The sequence below is a fragment of the Vanellus vanellus genome, assembly GCF_965231255.1.
Source record: "Vanellus vanellus genome assembly, chromosome: 3".
Classification (NCBI taxonomy): Eukaryota; Metazoa; Chordata; class Aves; order Charadriiformes; family Charadriidae; genus Vanellus; species Vanellus vanellus.
Genome location: NC_138907.1, coordinates 84,273,484 through 84,290,681, shown reverse-complemented (window position 1 = coordinate 84,290,681; position 17,198 = coordinate 84,273,484). Strand labels below are relative to the sequence as shown.

Sequence of the window (17,198 nt, the reverse complement as noted above, 5' to 3'; positions counted from 1 at the left end):
CACCTGGATATGATTTTACTCTCTTTTTTTGGTGGATTTACTCCTTCACAACAGTAAGTCTTGTACTGCTGTCAGGTAGGCCACAGAAAGCTTATGTGGATTAATTTTTAGTAGATAAAATGAATACAATGGATGAAACACAGAAAAGCGTTTCAATCTGTAGCACAGGGGACAGAGCTGTGTATCTTCATGATTGATGTCTGAGTACTAGATTTGAGTTTCTTTAGCTTCAGGTGTCTATCAAGACTGACTTTCTTTGGGCATCAACAATCAGAAGGTCCTTTGACAGCTTTTCTTGTTTCAGTTTGTTCTTAAAGTGATTCTAGAATAGAATAGAATTTTTCAGTTGGAAGGGACCTAGTCCAACTTCCTGACCAATTCAAGGCTGACCAAAAGCTAAAGCATGTTAAGGGCATTGTCCAAATGCCTTTTAAACACTGACAGGCTTGGGGCATCCGATCACCTCTCTAAGAAGCCTGTTCCAGTGTTTGACCACCTTCTCAGTAAAGAAATGCTTCCCAATGTCCAGTCTAAACCTCCTACAGTGCAGCTTTGAACCATTCCCATGTGTCCTTTCACTGGATACCAGGGAGAAGGGCTCAGTATCTCCCTCTCTACTTTCCCTTCTCAGGAAGCTGTAGAGAGCAATGAGGTCACCTCAGTCTCTTTTTCTCCAAATTAGACAAGCCCAAAGTCCTTAGCCACTCCTCACAGGACATGCCTTACAGCCCTTTCACCAACTTTGTTGCCCTCCTTTTAAGGCAGATACTCTCTATTACATTTTAAACACCAATATGAAATTGATTTTAATCAATTATTCAGCTCTCATGTGGCTGCCAACTGATTTGAGAAAACAGACAGTGAGAAGTGGAAATATTCTTGCAAACCTGAACCAATGCTAGACATACACAGAAACTTTCTATAAGCAAAGTATTAGATACACAGCTCCAGTGCACACTATCTCATTTAGTTCTTTTGGATAGTAATACTCTCAAAGCAGAGGATACACAATCAAAACACGTCAGTTTTAGCTAGTCATCTTTGAAGATCAGAATACAAGGGACAAAGGTATAAACCCCATTATTTTATGCCAAAAAAAAAAAAAAATCCTGAAAAAAAAAATCTCAAATCTCACATAAAGTAGGAGGAAGAGAAAAGAAATTCAGTTTTCATTGCCAGAGCCACACTTTAAGGCAATAACTATAGCTAAGAACACATCCAGTATTCCCACAGAACACGGCAACAGACTACTTTAAAGACTTGGACGTAGCAAACCTCTCAAAATGCTGTTACGTTCTAAAGCAGTGCTTGCTTCCCACGCTCTAAAGCATTTAGAGACTAGATTTTCTTTACACTCATTCAAATACCAGTTTTATTAATGGAATAACAACTTAAAAAACCCAAAACACAACAAACCAACTAAAAATACTTTAAGCCATAGATCAAGTTAGCACAGCGAGGCATGCTTGCTCCCCAATTGTAAGATCTATGTTGTGAAGTCAAAAAGGAAGGACTTGTTTCCTTTTTCCACACTAGCAACTTTTAATGACTTTCTAATGGTCATTCATTAAGTCTGGGAGATCTTAGTGCCAATCTGACTCCTGGCTCAGTGGTTTAGTCACAGAGTTGCCCTCTGTGCTTATCAGGACATGACAGCCAGTAGCTCTAAATATACTCACGGGATGGGATGGGTAAGAGAAGACTCATGCTCTTCCAAACTCTTCTGGATACAGTCTTCAGAAGTTCAACATCAGAAAACACATTTTACAAAGACTAACACTAGAACCCCTGAGGGGGGAAGAAAGAAGGAGGGAGGGGGGAGGACCTTTCTATTCTCCTCCTGAGCTTATCTGCTGACTTACACGGCAACAGAAAGGGGGAGAGAGGTTTCTGTTGGTCTCAGAAAGCTTCCCACAGGCTGTTTTGATGGCAAGTATAACTCAAAAAAAAAAATTACAAATGACTATACATTTCCATAGCAAAGATATACTGGATAATCCATTCCTATCGTGATTTCTCTCACAACCTCAAGGCTAGACACACTCTAACAGATAGAAATATCCAGTTCTGCTGTTATCCATGGCCCAATTATTAATGTAACTTTTAATTAGAGACAGGTTTACCTGATTAGTATTCCTGTAGAGCTTATGAAATTTACACACTGAAATTTTCAATAACTTTTCATGTCCTTCAACACTGGCAGAACAGTACAAACAGGCATATATATGCAAGAATTGTTTTCAAAATAAAATTGCCATTTATTATGTTATTAGGTTTGTGGTACTTTTCATTTCTCCTATGGGAATCAGTAGCATGTCTCCCAGAAACTAAGCAAAGATGTTTGGAGTACAGCCGTGATTTTACACCTGGGCATGTAAGGGCATTTTCTAATCCTGTAACTCAGTGCTAATACGCTACAAAACCCAAATGCCAGGATGATGATAATGAGAGAAAGCTCATGTCAGAGCAATACCTGATTACAATAAAAGGCATTTTAACATGTTTCAAGCACTTCTTTTAAGAATAACATATTGCAATGCCGGGACCTACTGTTTCCAGGCACTCAGCAGATTTCTCCGAGTCTGTGTCAATTTTTACAGCAAGTTCTGTCAAATCCATTAAATGCCTGTGTTTTTATTAACTTAGGGTTTCTTTTTGTGTCACAAGGCACTCAGATGACGGGTAGTGCTAGAGATTTGGAATAAATGAAAACATATACGGGCAAGCATCCTGCATTTACCTTTAAGAAGAAAGAAGCATCTTGCATTACCGTTAAGAAGAAAACAAATCAGGATGCTAAAACACTGCTTAAAAACAGAACCAAAAAATAAAGCAAAAACTTATGTCTGAGATAGAAGCTGAATGCTCCCAAGTAAACATAGGAAGGAAGCACTTTGCATTTTTATTTTAGGGAGTTTCTTTATTGTTTACTGTTTATTTTACATATGTTTTTAAAAAGAAGACTGTATTAAAATACAATCTTACACTTCATCCTGAATCTCACTATGAAGATCAAATACTTGGAAGTGCCAGCAAGTAGCATCTTGTTTCCAATTATCCACTCACTACATATCAAAAAATGAGTTCTCCTGCCAAGTCATAGTTCTATTTAAATATATTGACACCAAAATAACCATAATGATGATGATAAAAAAAAAATAGTGGTTTAAAAAAAGCTTATTTAAAACAGTCTAAGCGTAGGTAAATACAACAATCAAAAGCTACCAGTACTTTTCTAGCAGACAAGAAAAATACAAGAAAAACCTGGAAAGGGTTATTTTAAAACACAGTAGTGTAAAAATGGTGAAGGTGGGGGTCTCTTTTCAGATGCCTTTTAAGAAAAAAGAAAGGAAGAAAACAAGCGCACTTTCAAAACCTTGTATGCCAAGTTTTAGCCCAGAGCAAGTTTTCGCTGCTATGCTGCAAACCCTTGAAAATAAAGGTTTATAATGGAAATGCTGACAGACTCTTAACCATAGCAGCATGAATAGATATAATTAAGGAAGAGCTTTTGGCTACCCCTCACTCCGCAAATGAAAGATTGCCATTTTTACAGTATCCTCAAATAAAAGCAACTGGGAAACCTGGAATACGATTCTAGCAATCCAACAAGATAAGTTAAAGGGGACTGCTAAAACTATTTGACATTTTAAGCTTTAAATATCGAGGCATTTAGTTAACGTAACCAAGTCAGTATTTTCATAATGCTACTTAATCAGCAATAAAGAATGCTCCTGTGAGCCATCATCTGGGGTTAGCAGAAAGTGGCACATGAAGTTATTATTTCCTAACAGCCTAGAGGGAGCTGCTTTTCTCTTTAATCAGTGATCTCACTTCCTTCCTACCTGTAAATTCCCTGTCACACAGTTATAAAATTATTAGAGTGCAGTGTACAGAAAAATTACATTTATGAAAGGCCTACTATCTTATGTCTGGATTTTAAAAACAGGAGACAGAATGGCATTGAACCATTTCATCCTTTTCTGAGTTTGCAGACAAACCAGGCCTAATCAGTCCGGTTAAGCCAGTAATAGTTTAACATATGGTTGGCACAGCATCATCCAAATCTTCTCAACGAAGAAACTGGTTTTAGTGTCGTTTTACTTATATGGACAGAGAGGACTCTTTTTCAGCGAGTCTGTCAGAGTGGGAGACAGAACCAGTAACATTTTCCTGTTCCATACAATCTGAAGATCAAAGCATTTTATAAACATTAAGGAATTAAGCTTCTCAGTAGATGGGATAAATAGACAGGTACAGTAACCACACTTATAAATACAGGAGGTGAAATAAAGACCTGTTCAAAACGTGGCTCTAGATCTCTCTCATACCAATCAGTATTTCAGCATCTTGGTAACTCAACTATTTCAGCAGACCTGCTTTTTGTAAGAAAAGGTTCAAATACTGTCCTGCACCTTGTCTGGAATGACCTGAGAAGTCTGTAATGAACTTGCATGCCCTCCTCTCTGTGTTACAATGAGATCACATAACCCCCAGTCCTGGAAAGCTTCGAAATAATGCCAAGTTATGAAATAGGCAAGTTTTTCACCAGTCTCAAATTTCTCTGTATTTTATCTTTAAAAACAACACAACAAATGCTGCGTATTAGCTAATGGAGAAAATGTCAAAGTATTTTTGAAGTCTCCAATTTATTCCAGCAAATACATTCAGTTGAACCGAAATAATAAATAATAAATCAACTAAACTTAGTTTTGTGCTTCATCTTTTTTCAAAAGACTGCCTGAGAAACAGTTGTCTTTGGATGTATAAGCTATTGACAGTTGCAGTCAAACTACTAGACAATAACAAAGAACCTAGTTAAAGAGAGATCTTGCATACGGGCCTCACTATTCCTCTTATGCACTCTTCCACAGCTATTTCCACATATTTCAGTCTTGCACATTTGAAGTAATGGCAGATCAATAGCTGCCTCTTAATATCTTATAAAAAAAGGCAGTTTGGGCTTCAAACTGGAGGACTACCTCTGAAAGGCATCAGTAGACATAAATATGCTTATTGAAGGGCACTGTGGCTGTTGAAAACTGAACTAGTACATCAAAGTAAAACCATTTGAAAGTGGTAAAATATGAGTTCCTTCTTTCCTGTCGAATCCCAGACAAGTATTTAAATCCCTATAACTGTTTGATTGCAGCCTTGGTGAAAGAGAAAAAAATAGAGTGAAGAGTCTGAAAAATAGAACAGATTCACTGAAGAAAAAAGAAAGAAAAAAAAAAAAAACAAACACCAAAACCTCCTAACTTAAGTAATTTAGTACAGATAATAATTTTGCAATTTCCTGTGCCAAAAGATGGTATTGTCTGAAAGAGTAGCAGCTGGATGACTTTCTACAGAGCCACTAATTCATAACAAAATATCAGGGATGTCAAACCTAATGTCTTGAAACAGTAAGGAAACATTTCTAAGATTCTAAATGCAGTGGGATATTGGTGGATTTTGAAATTTAACGTGTCATTCACAGTCCTCCAGAGATTTCTCTCTCCTTTTACTCTATTTCAGTATGAAATTAATATGTACTACAGTTTAACACAAAAACACAAAACCAACATGCCCGTCTACATCCACAAGTTAACTAAATAACTTACCGAAGTCTGGCTAGAACAACCTGAAGAAAATTTAGGACCATACTCAGTTCAGCTCCTCGACAAGCAGGCAGCAGCATAGTAAAGCCATCATTTAGCAACTTTTCCTCAGAAAGGCTCAAGTAGCAGCTGGTCTCAAACACTTCTTGGACACCATCAATGTAGGTTGAAAGTAGAGTCCAGAGATTTTGTTTCTGTGTGTAGTCATTTTTGGTTACTAAAAACTCTTTTGCTTTCTCACGAAAAGCATTTGAGAGTTTCTCAGCTAGGACACTAATGTCCATGTTCTTCTCAACATAAATCAAAAGGAAAGCAAAATGACCTCTCCAAATGAGAGCTCTCTGAGAAACGGTGATGGAGGATGGAGTCAGGAAATCCAAAAGATCCAATACTCGACTCACTATATCTTCTGTCTCTGCAACAATTGCTAGCATGAGGAACAGACTAAAAAAGTTCTGCAGACCCGCTTCTGTCAGCTCCTGCATTCTTCTCCGATGGAACTTGGAATAAATTCTACATTAAAAAAAACACAAACAAACAAAAAAAAAAAAGGGGTGAAAGAGAAAGGTTCCTAAAGTATGCAATTTTTCATCTGCTTGATATACTAAAATTGTATTTTCATGCTTTTAGTTTACAGTTATCCTCTTCCAATAACCCTTACATTTTAAATATCTTCTTTTCCCTCCCCTCTTCTACTCTTTTGGTTATGGAACAAACACACTATTTCATTTTTCATTCCCAATGCAAGGTACACGTTAAGAGTTTTCAACCACAGGTACAGCCTAACCCTTCTCCCTTATCCAGCCTCTAGTACAAAGTTGAGCACAATGTTATGAGCAGACTCCCTCCACTTTGTCTGTGATGGGTGTCCGCCACACCACGCCTTCACACCAATCAAACTTAGCCCACGGGAGCTCCTAGGAAAGGAAGTAATTTGTTGTTAAGTGGCATCTGTCAATTCCTGTACAACTTCTTTCCTAAAACAGTTGTTTTCAGGTGGCATAAATAAAATTCCAAGAAATGACCAGGGACCCTCCTTCCTTTAACTACTGATTCCTGTTCTTATGTTATACTCCCAAAGCTGCTGTGATCAAAGGCTCACCTACGTAACCATCACTGCAGTAAAAGGGAGAGGAAGATTTCTGATGGAAAGCTCCTTTTCTCCATAGTGCTTTGCCAAAGTCTGTACCGATCTGTATTGCACACCTACTGTATGGACTGTGAACTGCAAGTTTGAGAGAAAACGGGGAAACACAGGCATTTGGGAGAGAAACCTCTCTCCAGCTGGAAGATGTTAAGAAACTTTAAGCTGTATATGACAGTGCTCAAGTTATACATAGCAGTGCTTTTCACCAACAGCTACTTTGCAACTTTAAAGTGGTTGACAAAAAGCAGAAAGCTTTTACATAGGTGTCTTTTCTGTGACCTTTGCTCAGATCTGGGCTTTTAAATAAATGTCACCATTCCTACGAGAGAGGAGAAAGAAGAAAATGGCTTGCTTAACTTTTTGATTTGTGTGTTTAAAACCTTGGGTATATCCTTCACCTTTAATTTTAAGTAAGTTCCACATACAGTAGTTAAACATCCATAAATGCTGTTTTCTTATTCTGTCACCTGGAAAAATAGTTGGAAATGGTGCCGAGGTTATCCAATCTAGCCACCAAAAATTACAGCAAATCCAATTAATGTTGTTTAGTAGTAAATTACTACTGACAGGCATTTACGTTCTTCATGCATCAATTAACGCTTGGTTAGCTGCTGAAAACAGAGTTCATCCCAAAATCATAGCTGTAGGCTGTTAAATTTTGCTACTTGTGTAATTGATTTATTCAAGGTAGAAACGATGAATACTGGTTGAGCAGACTGACACTGTGTGTTGTGTGTTATTATTCCCCCTCTTAAATTAGGGAAAGTAACAAGCTATAATAGCACAAAAATGTAAGTATAATTTGTTTTCAGTAAAAACAGCAGGCTAATTAAAATTACTAACTAAAGCAAGACACTGATTCAGCATCCAACAACATATTTGTTTCTATGTAGTTGTAATTTCTAAACTTGAACTTTACTGCCTGCAACAACTCATGAAGTGTACGTAGACATCAGATATATTTTCCCTTTCTGCTAGCAAAGATATCCCTTCTTTCTTGGAAGGAGCATACCATGTAGCTTTGTAAGGTGTGCATACACATGTTCATTTTTAATAAATTTTTACTTGCATACAAAAGTATTTTCTTAGTACTTAATAAAAATGTAATAATTGTATTAAACTTTAATAATTATATTTTAATAATTTTAGTAATACTTAATATTTTTAAAAATCAAAACAAAAAACCCAAACCAAAATTAATTCTAAGTCTTTTATATCCAACGAAAAAGTTTTTAAAAAGTTAGCACCTTTAATGATCAGTACAATCTAATTACTATAATAAAAGCTTTAAGGATTCAGTTATTATATAACATCAGCATTTTGATTTAGACTATATATATTTTATGGGGTTTTTATATCATGACTGACTGTACCTCTTAACTAGTATGTCTAAAAATTAAATGAAAAATTAAAACCCTCACAAAAAAGTATATGTTGTGAGGAATTTTGGAAACCACGAAAAAAAATGGAAATATAAATGAAATTGCAGGCCTAACAATAGCCAGTCTGCATATTCTTGGACAACACATGGCTTACATACAGCTCAAACAGAATTTCTGTGCTTTAATTACATTGTCTGTCTGGCAGTAGGGTTGTACCACTGCATAGGTTGCCAGTGGACCAAATTCCTGGCCTGTGGGACAAAGTAAATCATCACAGGCTATGGATGCCAAGGTGATTCTTGGACCCAGCTCTTGGACCCTGTCACAGCCTCAGCTGGCAACAGAAACTTCAGGGAACAACTGTTGTCTTCAAATTATGAATCACCCTGGATCCCTCGTCCCCTTTGCTTTCTCATGAGCACAGTACCACCCCCCTGCCCCTTTCTTCGGTACGTGGCTGAAAGGCCATGCAGTCTGACTGACTAGACATCTTACAACACGAGACAAACCAAATAGCAGCCATACCGTCCTTTAATTTGTTTCCAAGGATGCACACCACTGTTCTCCGCCTCTTCTTTCATCACCTGTGCCAAAATGCTGAGAAAAATCAAGTAACTGTTGCTGGACTTGTACAGGGCGGGGATCTGCTGTTCACAACAGCAACTTTTCACCAACTCAAGCATCGACAGAGAAGTTTTACTAACATTTGCCAGACCCTTCACACCAAGCCAAGGAATGGTAAAGCAACCGTTCTAAGAGAAAAGACGATAAGTAACAATAAATGTTAATATCCCAAAGGCAATAAGATTCAATCTTTCACACAAACAGAAGGACATGTTCCTACCACAACTCAAAAAATAAAAATGCATTGTAACTGTGTGCAAAATGTTTTTACAAGATCTTAAAATCAGTAGTCCTGATGAAAAATAAGAGTAAAAATATATTATGATTCATTCTATTGTGACATTACGTAACGGACCATAACATATATTTAAACATGATTTCTTAAATAAATGTAGCAAATTTACGGATACTGCCATTGACTAGTCAGTTTTACAAAAGTGTAGCAATCAAGCTTGGCTAGAGGAGAATCAGAATTAATTGCTAAAAATTGAGGACTGTCCCCATACAACTCTACATTTTTGTATATTAATCTACTTACCAGGTTCTTGCTGTAATAATCCCAGAGTACGGTGACAATAGAAAGGTTCAAGTCCCAGGAACTACACAAAGTCAAACAGCACTGAAGATGCATTCGTAAGTGTTCCTCTAACACACCAGTCTTAAAAAGGGAATAAAAAGTTTACTGTAGGATGGGAGCATCACCTTGTCTATACATAAACCCAATATTAGCAGACTATTAAGAATAATTTCCTAATATAAAAATTATTTTTAATTACATAATGTTGAGTTAATGCATCTGCTAATACAAGCAATGAACTAGAAGATAAAAAGCTGACAACTGCATCCTGAAATCCAGCCAATATAATAGTTCATCGATCCATTTCAAGTGTCCAGAGTTGTAGACACATTAAGATAACAGCCAACTCAATATTGTGAGCCTAACTTGAAACATGACTGCATGGTACAGAACCTCACAAAACCGTAAATAGTGCATCAGCTATACCGAATGCTCAAATCAGATGAACGCTTAAGCCTTTCTGTCATGTAGGTCTAAAGGAAAGCTAATTCACCACTGATGCAAAGGGAAGGTGCAACTATCTGAGAGGTCATGTTTCTCTTTATAGTATTCCAAATGGGAGAATCTTTTCTTTCTGAATCATGTTCTTTCTCAAACCTCTGCAACACGGCCATACTGCTAACATCCAGACAATTCCAAATCATGGGTAAATAAGGGTCTGAACACTGGGGGGAAAAAAAAACAAACAAAACCCTCCCCACGCCACATAACATTTTTTTGTATTCACCAGTTCCAAATTTTGCACACAAAAGGAAGAAGGCTTATAAGAAAGAAAATACAGAATTCCAAACAATTTGAACACAGTGAAACATTCAGGTTGTAATTGTGGGATACTAAGAGTGGGACTCATCTCATCCAGCTTTAGATGTCAGCAAAACTGGACTTGCATCAGAGCTAGGATTGTTAGGAGCTCCATGCTCAGACTGAAATCACATGTTCAATCCAGCCTATTTTAGACGTCTACTTTAGGATGACAAGTTTAGGATGATAAGCCTTGGAAGGGCTTTATTGTGTCCACTGACTATAAAACTGGTTTAGTGGACAAGCTTGTATGTAGTTGTCTTAAGGGAAGATTTTTACATGTGTAAGTCTAACACATCTCTGGGATAGCAGCAAACTTATTCTGTGACAAAAGAAACCCCTGACCTACTTCTAGCTTTCAAATAAATCTAAACGCTATACAGGCCTGGAATTTCTAACAGCATAAAATAAGCTAAAGAGGAATAAAAAGGGTAAGAAAAATAAAAAAGCTACCGGACAAGTTTTATGACTCAAAATCGTAGCCCCAGGAAGGGAAACAAAGGAAACCACGCCTCAGATAAATATTGGGAAGTCATCCCCTTCAGTTCCAATTGCAGTACAATTCCAAATATGCAGGACATAATTCCTGAATTATGTCCCAAGCTCACCCAGCCCAGAAAACACTTAAATAAAAAAAAATAAAAGAAAATCACTGATGCCAGGTGATGCAAAAAGATAGCATTAGGTTGTGTTAGATTTTGTTGTGGTGTTGTTTTTTTTTTTGTTTTGTTTTGTTTTTTTCCTGGTTTGCTTGTTGTTGTTTTGAAGTAGTCTTTCATTAAGTACCTGTCACTGGAAGAGCAGGACTTTTGCTCTCACCTACAATGCTACTTCTTATGGCTTACTATGTCTTAGAGCTGCCTTTCCCCTCCCCCCCCCCATTTTCAATGCTACACAAAGGACTTATAAGTAATTAACTTATCTCTATCTGGCTATACATTAGTGTGGAAAACATTATTTGCTACACTTTATCAGAACGCTGTAAACAAAACACCAATGAGCTACAATAACTTCTAATCATGTCAGCCTTCTCTTCTCATGAACAATTAATGGAGAGCATATGGCTTCTAAAGTGGTATATTTCTAAAACTACTTGAAAATTGAAAAGGCATTGTCCATTGTCATAGAAAATTATATATTCAAGACATTGTGTATAACAACATATGAAAAACAAATAGAAAAGAAACTCTTCAAAAGAGACTCATTAAAAGATGTACAGCATAATAGTTCAAATGTAATAAAAATGCCTACAAATGAAAGGTGATTCTTAAGTACTGTTTTTATATATGACATAACTGTAACTATTAAATCAGTACCCTTCCCAAATAACAATATTATTAAAAAAAGGGACAGAACTGCAGCCATTTTCAACAGCTGCTATTTTTTATGAATAAAAGCAAAAGTCTTGATATAAAACAAGAAACTGCAGATGAACATATCTATTTCTCTAGAGAGATCTACCCAGTTACGAAAGGTGTAAAAAAATCCCAAACCAAAACACACACCCTTTAGAAAGAGAATGCTTAGTCCTAAAAGCTGTAATTTGTGCACAGGATTATGTTTAGGATCTAATTCAACAAACAATGACTGCTTCAGTTAAATTAATTCAACAATAAACATGGTACTGCAAGCAGCTTCAATTTCAACCATTATTTATCTGTCCAACAGTAGTTTTCAAACAGTTTCCAAAGCCAAGATAGTACTGAAGGCTTTATCTCAAATTTAATATGAAAGTGTTCTCCAGACTTCAAATATCCCTGGGATTATTGGATTCTCTCATTGTGCTTTTGCTTAAAATGGTCTCTTGCACTGCTGGAAATACTATCAGAACTCTTGAGGTAGTCAGCTTCTAATTTATCGCAGAAGGGAGGAACACCAGATACTATCAAAATGATAGTACTATCTAAACACAACATTTTTCTCTTATGACCTCCTACTGTAGTAACAAAATTGGTTTCCTAGAACTCCAACAAATACTTCTGCATCTCCTTTAGAGTAGAATTAAACAAAAAACATAGTGAAGGCAGAACAAAATTGAGGCAGAAATGAAACGACATGAAGCATGTTTTCCAAAATGAGAAGGCTAATAAGACAGACTATTAGTTCTTACAAACAAAAAAGCTTTTGATTCTCAGTTACAATAAAACTTTGTAAACACAAATTCATCTTATACTGACAATCTATAAATTTAGTCAGTTTGATGTTGCCAAGTATACAAATATAGCTACGTTAATATTCCTAGTACAACAATTTTCATTTTGTAGTACAAATAGAATTGTAAACCAGCTCTACTTTTGTCATTAGCCCAGTAAGAGAAATCCAAATTACAACAGAAGTAGGGAATACCTCGTGTTTCCCCATAAATATCCTTTTTTGTGATACAGATGGGAGATCTTTCACATGAGCAATTGTCTTCAACTCTATCCATCAAGAATTATAAAAAAAGAGAGCAGTTTCTGGCTAGGAAACTCACCAGTCTGTCAAATGATTGAAGCTGAAAGGATATATCCAAGGAAGCAGCACTCTGCACTTGCCCAGGTGTCCATTATTTCTCCTATCTTTATTTACAGCTCACAGTTATTTTTGCTTCTGTCCTGGTTTGAGGTAAAACGGAACCAATTTTGTTCAGTAAGCGAAGTTCTGTTTTACCTCAAACCAGGACAGCTTCCCATCTCCATTGGTCCTCAAACCTGAACAGCACCTTCACATCTTTTCGTTGCTCAGAAGTAGGCTGACTACAACCTTATAAAGGAGTTTCTACCTGGAGACAGGGCACTGTAGCACCCCTCTGCCACCTTCACCGAACATGGGACACCTTCCTCAGGAAGTCTTTATCACCCCCAAAATCAGGCATATGCTGGATGAAGGTGGCTCAGGCTGTGTTCTGCCCACATGGGGGCTGCCCTTTCTGTGCTGGGGATTACTAAACTCAACAGTTTTACTGAAACTACCAAAATGCTGCAGGTTTAACACTGATTAGTCATTTTTGCATTCCAACACTTAGCTGTGCTAAGGATGTTAAAGCTAACTCCAGCTTCTGCTGATTCATCAAAGGTGATCGTTCTTTTCTCTACTTTCATGATGTTCCCTTACCCTCAAAAATCCATGTCTGCGACAGAGCCTATTACATCATCTTTTCACAACATAGAAAGTGAAGCTCACATAAAGAGAAATTAACAGTTACTGGTAGGAGAGAGATCACCAATTTACATTACAAATGTATGATCTGCACCTTTTTCAGATGCTTTTGAACACACAAAAGTATACATACTTGATTTCATCTCCATTTGCCCCCTAATCCTTTGTATATCCCCATTCTCCTTCTGAACACGTACAGTCTACAAGCTTTGGAAGTTAGGGAACAACAAGCACAAGTGGATTATGCGGTTGATGGACATACCATGTACTAAACATCATTAGTTTTTAACCTCCCATATACTTAAAAATGAAGTTTCTAACCACCAAATCCTGCCCTGTCTTACAAATAAGTGATTCGGCACTATCATTTTTCTAATGTACTTTGCATGGCTATTATTGTGCACCTCTAGTATGGTAACAGAGGGTATATGCCAAAAAGGATGGCTCATGTAGGATTTACTAACAAACTCAAGCCATGTGTTCGTGGGCAGTATCATCAATACTGTCCTGTTCATTCAAAGAGCACTATTCACCCTTTTGCTTTTTCCTGCTTCTCCATGTTCCATTTCATTATTGACTTCTTGCTATCTCGTTGTGCTTCTCATTCCTATGTTTTTCGGTTGCAAAAAAAATTACTCAGCAGATACAAAAGGATAGGGTAAAAGGTAAGAGTGGCCACATGAAGCTGACAGATCAACAGAGGAGAGGGACATATCTACTGGTAAACAAAATCGCCTTCCTACACACTGTCAAGGAGGGCTAGGAAATGGGATGCATTTTTTACTAAAAGTACCTACATGCACTTGTGCATGCATATATAGGGACTAATCCTCTTCAAGGATCACTTCCTACAAGCAGCTCATTACATAATGCAAGAAAAAAAATAATGAACAAATGAAAAACAAAGAAAACAAACTAAATGGCACTTTAGACAGTTACTAATAGTTGCAAACATATCCTTGGCAAATGAGGGTTTGTTTTTATTCCAACAGTGGTTGCCTTTGGAAATTAAAACAGAAATTTGCCTCATATTACTGTGTCATGATTGACTCCTTCAAACCTTCTGAACTTGGCCACCAAGATGCCTTTCTAAATTGTCTACAATTCAATACTTGTTTAACAGAAGTGTCAAAAAGCTGTATATTTTACATATGTTTAACTTCAGAGTAATCTATTCAAAATAATAAACATTCACACAAAAAGAGGAGTATCTTGAAGAAAGATGTAACTACATGTCTGCTTTTACTGTTTCTCAGGTTGCTGACATACAGAAGATGCAACACGGGAAGGTGGTTAATAAGCTGTTCACAGCTTTTATGCCTCCTATCTCATCTAAATGTCTCCAGTTTCTCTCACAGAATGGTAAGCATCCAATAAGTGACGTCATCATTGTAGTTTTAATGTATATGCACAGTGTGTATATTGAGTTATATACTGTGAAATCATTCAAAAAGTTAACTTTTTAAGCTGAAAGAATACATAAGCAAGTTTTAGTTTATGCACAGCATGATTTTTCAACTTTTTAATACCCCATTTCACCTATCCTAACAACTACAAAATATATTTTTGTAAAAACTGTAGTTATAACAAGTATTGTTCTGTGCTCCAGCTTCAACCACAGCTGTTGCTACTGCATGAGCAAGGCAGCAATAAAAGAACCAATTCCTCTTCTGCTTTCAACAACAGAACTTTGCAGTTTTTTTTATTTCATCTGAGACCAAATAAAAAAATAAACATGCTTATTCTCATCTTAAGCATACACAAATTAAAGAGATTATTTTTACAGGTGTTGCTGATACAGCATTTGCAATTTGTATCATGACACTTCAGAACAAATTTAGAGTTGCAACGTAACATATTAAAAAACCGTGATGAACAGCATATTTAAAAGCATTTTAAAAGGAGGTCAATTCTGACCTCTGGGCCATGAAGCATTGCATTAACAGTTCTGCAGAAAGAAAAATGATAAGGTATGAAATGAGTGCTCAGAAACTAGAACCTTATCAGTAAGAGTTTGATTCAAGCCTGTAAGACAAATTGCTCAGCAAGGCAAGTCACCTTCCTGCTGTGATGAGGATAGAGCTGAATTTTCAATGCAACTGACTATCTCCCTCATCATGTCTCCTCAACTTGATGTCCTTACATTCAATATCTGGTTTACATTTTCTAAGCATCCGGTTCTTATTCTGAATACATCTTGTCTGAGTAGCCATATGCCTACCCTTCCAAGATAATTATCTTTTTCCTTTATTTGACAATTTAGCATCAGGCACAACTACTTTAAAGCAAGTGTAATTGCCAACAAGGAGGGAACTGTATACTGCAATAGTTCAGCAACGTCAAGGATGTTCATTTACCTGTGATAAAACCACTAGAATTCCAAAAATACACTTGTTAGTTGGACTTTGTTTCATGCACTGTCTTTTCCTGAAAGAATTCCTGACACTTCGCTTGTTCATTATTTTTTCCTTTACGCACTTACTTGAGCATCAGTGGATTTTTTAAGGAGTTCTTCCACAAATTTCCAATTGGATTCCTTCTGTTTCTGAAACATAATGATTAACAGCATGAAATAGCATTTGTATTCCTCACAGGAATCATTATGCAATAACACGAAAATAAGCAGGCAAGAGATTTCCAGAAATATTTCATTTAATGACAGCATATTGTAGTTACCACTGAAAACAGCTTTTTTGTTTTATGAATGTAATTGGTATCTGTCCTAAAAATTAGGCCTCAAAAACAAATACAAAGCTGAAAATAAAGAGTACGCAATTTAAACTGGTTTAAGTGACTCATTTGCAATCCCGACCATCACTTTCAGTAAAGAAACAAAACATTCAGGCATTTTTGATTAATATAAGCACTAAGTACATCTTATAATTTCTTTCTTTAACATTCTGTAAAAAGGAAGATATAAGGGGTTAAGGGGTAAGAAGGAAGAAAAGGTACAATCTCACCTTCTCTTGTTTTTTAAATTCAATGAAAAAAAAAAAAAAACAACAAAGCATTTCTAACTCATTTTTCCCAGGCCAAACATTAAGGATTGTTTTAGCCAATTTGGTAAGGATTTAGCCAGATAGTAATGGCCTATACAGACAGAAGAAAATATAGGGTAGGTCAAACATGGCCCGCAATTCATATTCTTCAGCTTTGGAAGACAGGTGACTATCCATTTGAATCAACTAGACCATGCTAATGAAGTAAAAGAGTTGCACGGCAAAGTATATTAAAAAGGAAGAAAAAAAAACATATATATTTAGGCAAAGTGGGAAAGAAAAGGGTAGAAGGTTTTGCAACTAAGGCTATTTCCCAGGAAAAAAAAATAAAAGGCAACCAAGCCAACAAACTTACAATTCTAGGACATCCAAAAACCATCTTCTACACTCAGTTACGTATATAGCTTGTGTAGATAACTAGACGCATGAACATCGTACTTTCATCATTGTCCTGCCTTACTCATTCCCTCCACTGTCACAACTGTTAAGTCTTGTAAATTATTCTGCAGTTATCTGTTCTTTAAATGTCTATATAGAGCTTATAATAAAGAGCATCTTATGCTTTGGTAATTGAAATATAACTACTTTCCAGCAGCAACACCAGGCATGCCCCATCCTCCTCTGCTACTGGCAACACTACTTGATGCTGTGACCTGGTAACAATTCCACACAGAACTCCAGGGAGTACTGAGAGAATTTTAAGGATGAACTCTTTAAAAAGATGCACTAATACTTATGTAACACAATTTGACTACTTGGTCAAATTTACATTTTTGCACGACAAGAAAAAGAGAATTCTGAAAGACTGCCGATGGTAGCAAGTCGCAGTCTGTAGATCGTTAATGGAACAAATACGAATGAAAGGACAGATCTGCAGAAAGTTACACTAAAGCTGTGATTTCACGATTAGGAACTTGAGCAGTATCAATT

The 17,198-nt window shown here is 36.6% G+C and overlaps 1 protein-coding gene across 1 annotated transcript in view; it reads right to left on the bottom strand.

The window, feature by feature from the left end:
• The window catches only part of MMS22L (MMS22 like, DNA repair protein), a gene marked incomplete at both ends in the record, with an annotated part of 92,945 nt that overhangs the window by 51,799 nt on the left and 23,948 nt on the right, over nt 1–17,198 (bottom strand). The window contains 4 exons of the mRNA XM_082481171.1: nt 5,604–6,113; nt 8,655–8,881; nt 9,292–9,411; nt 15,752–15,814. Coding sequence (XP_082337297.1) covers nt 5,604–6,113; nt 8,655–8,881; nt 9,292–9,411; nt 15,752–15,814 — 920 coding nt within the window. The remainder of the gene's footprint in view (nt 1–5,603; nt 6,114–8,654; nt 8,882–9,291; nt 9,412–15,751; nt 15,815–17,198) is intronic.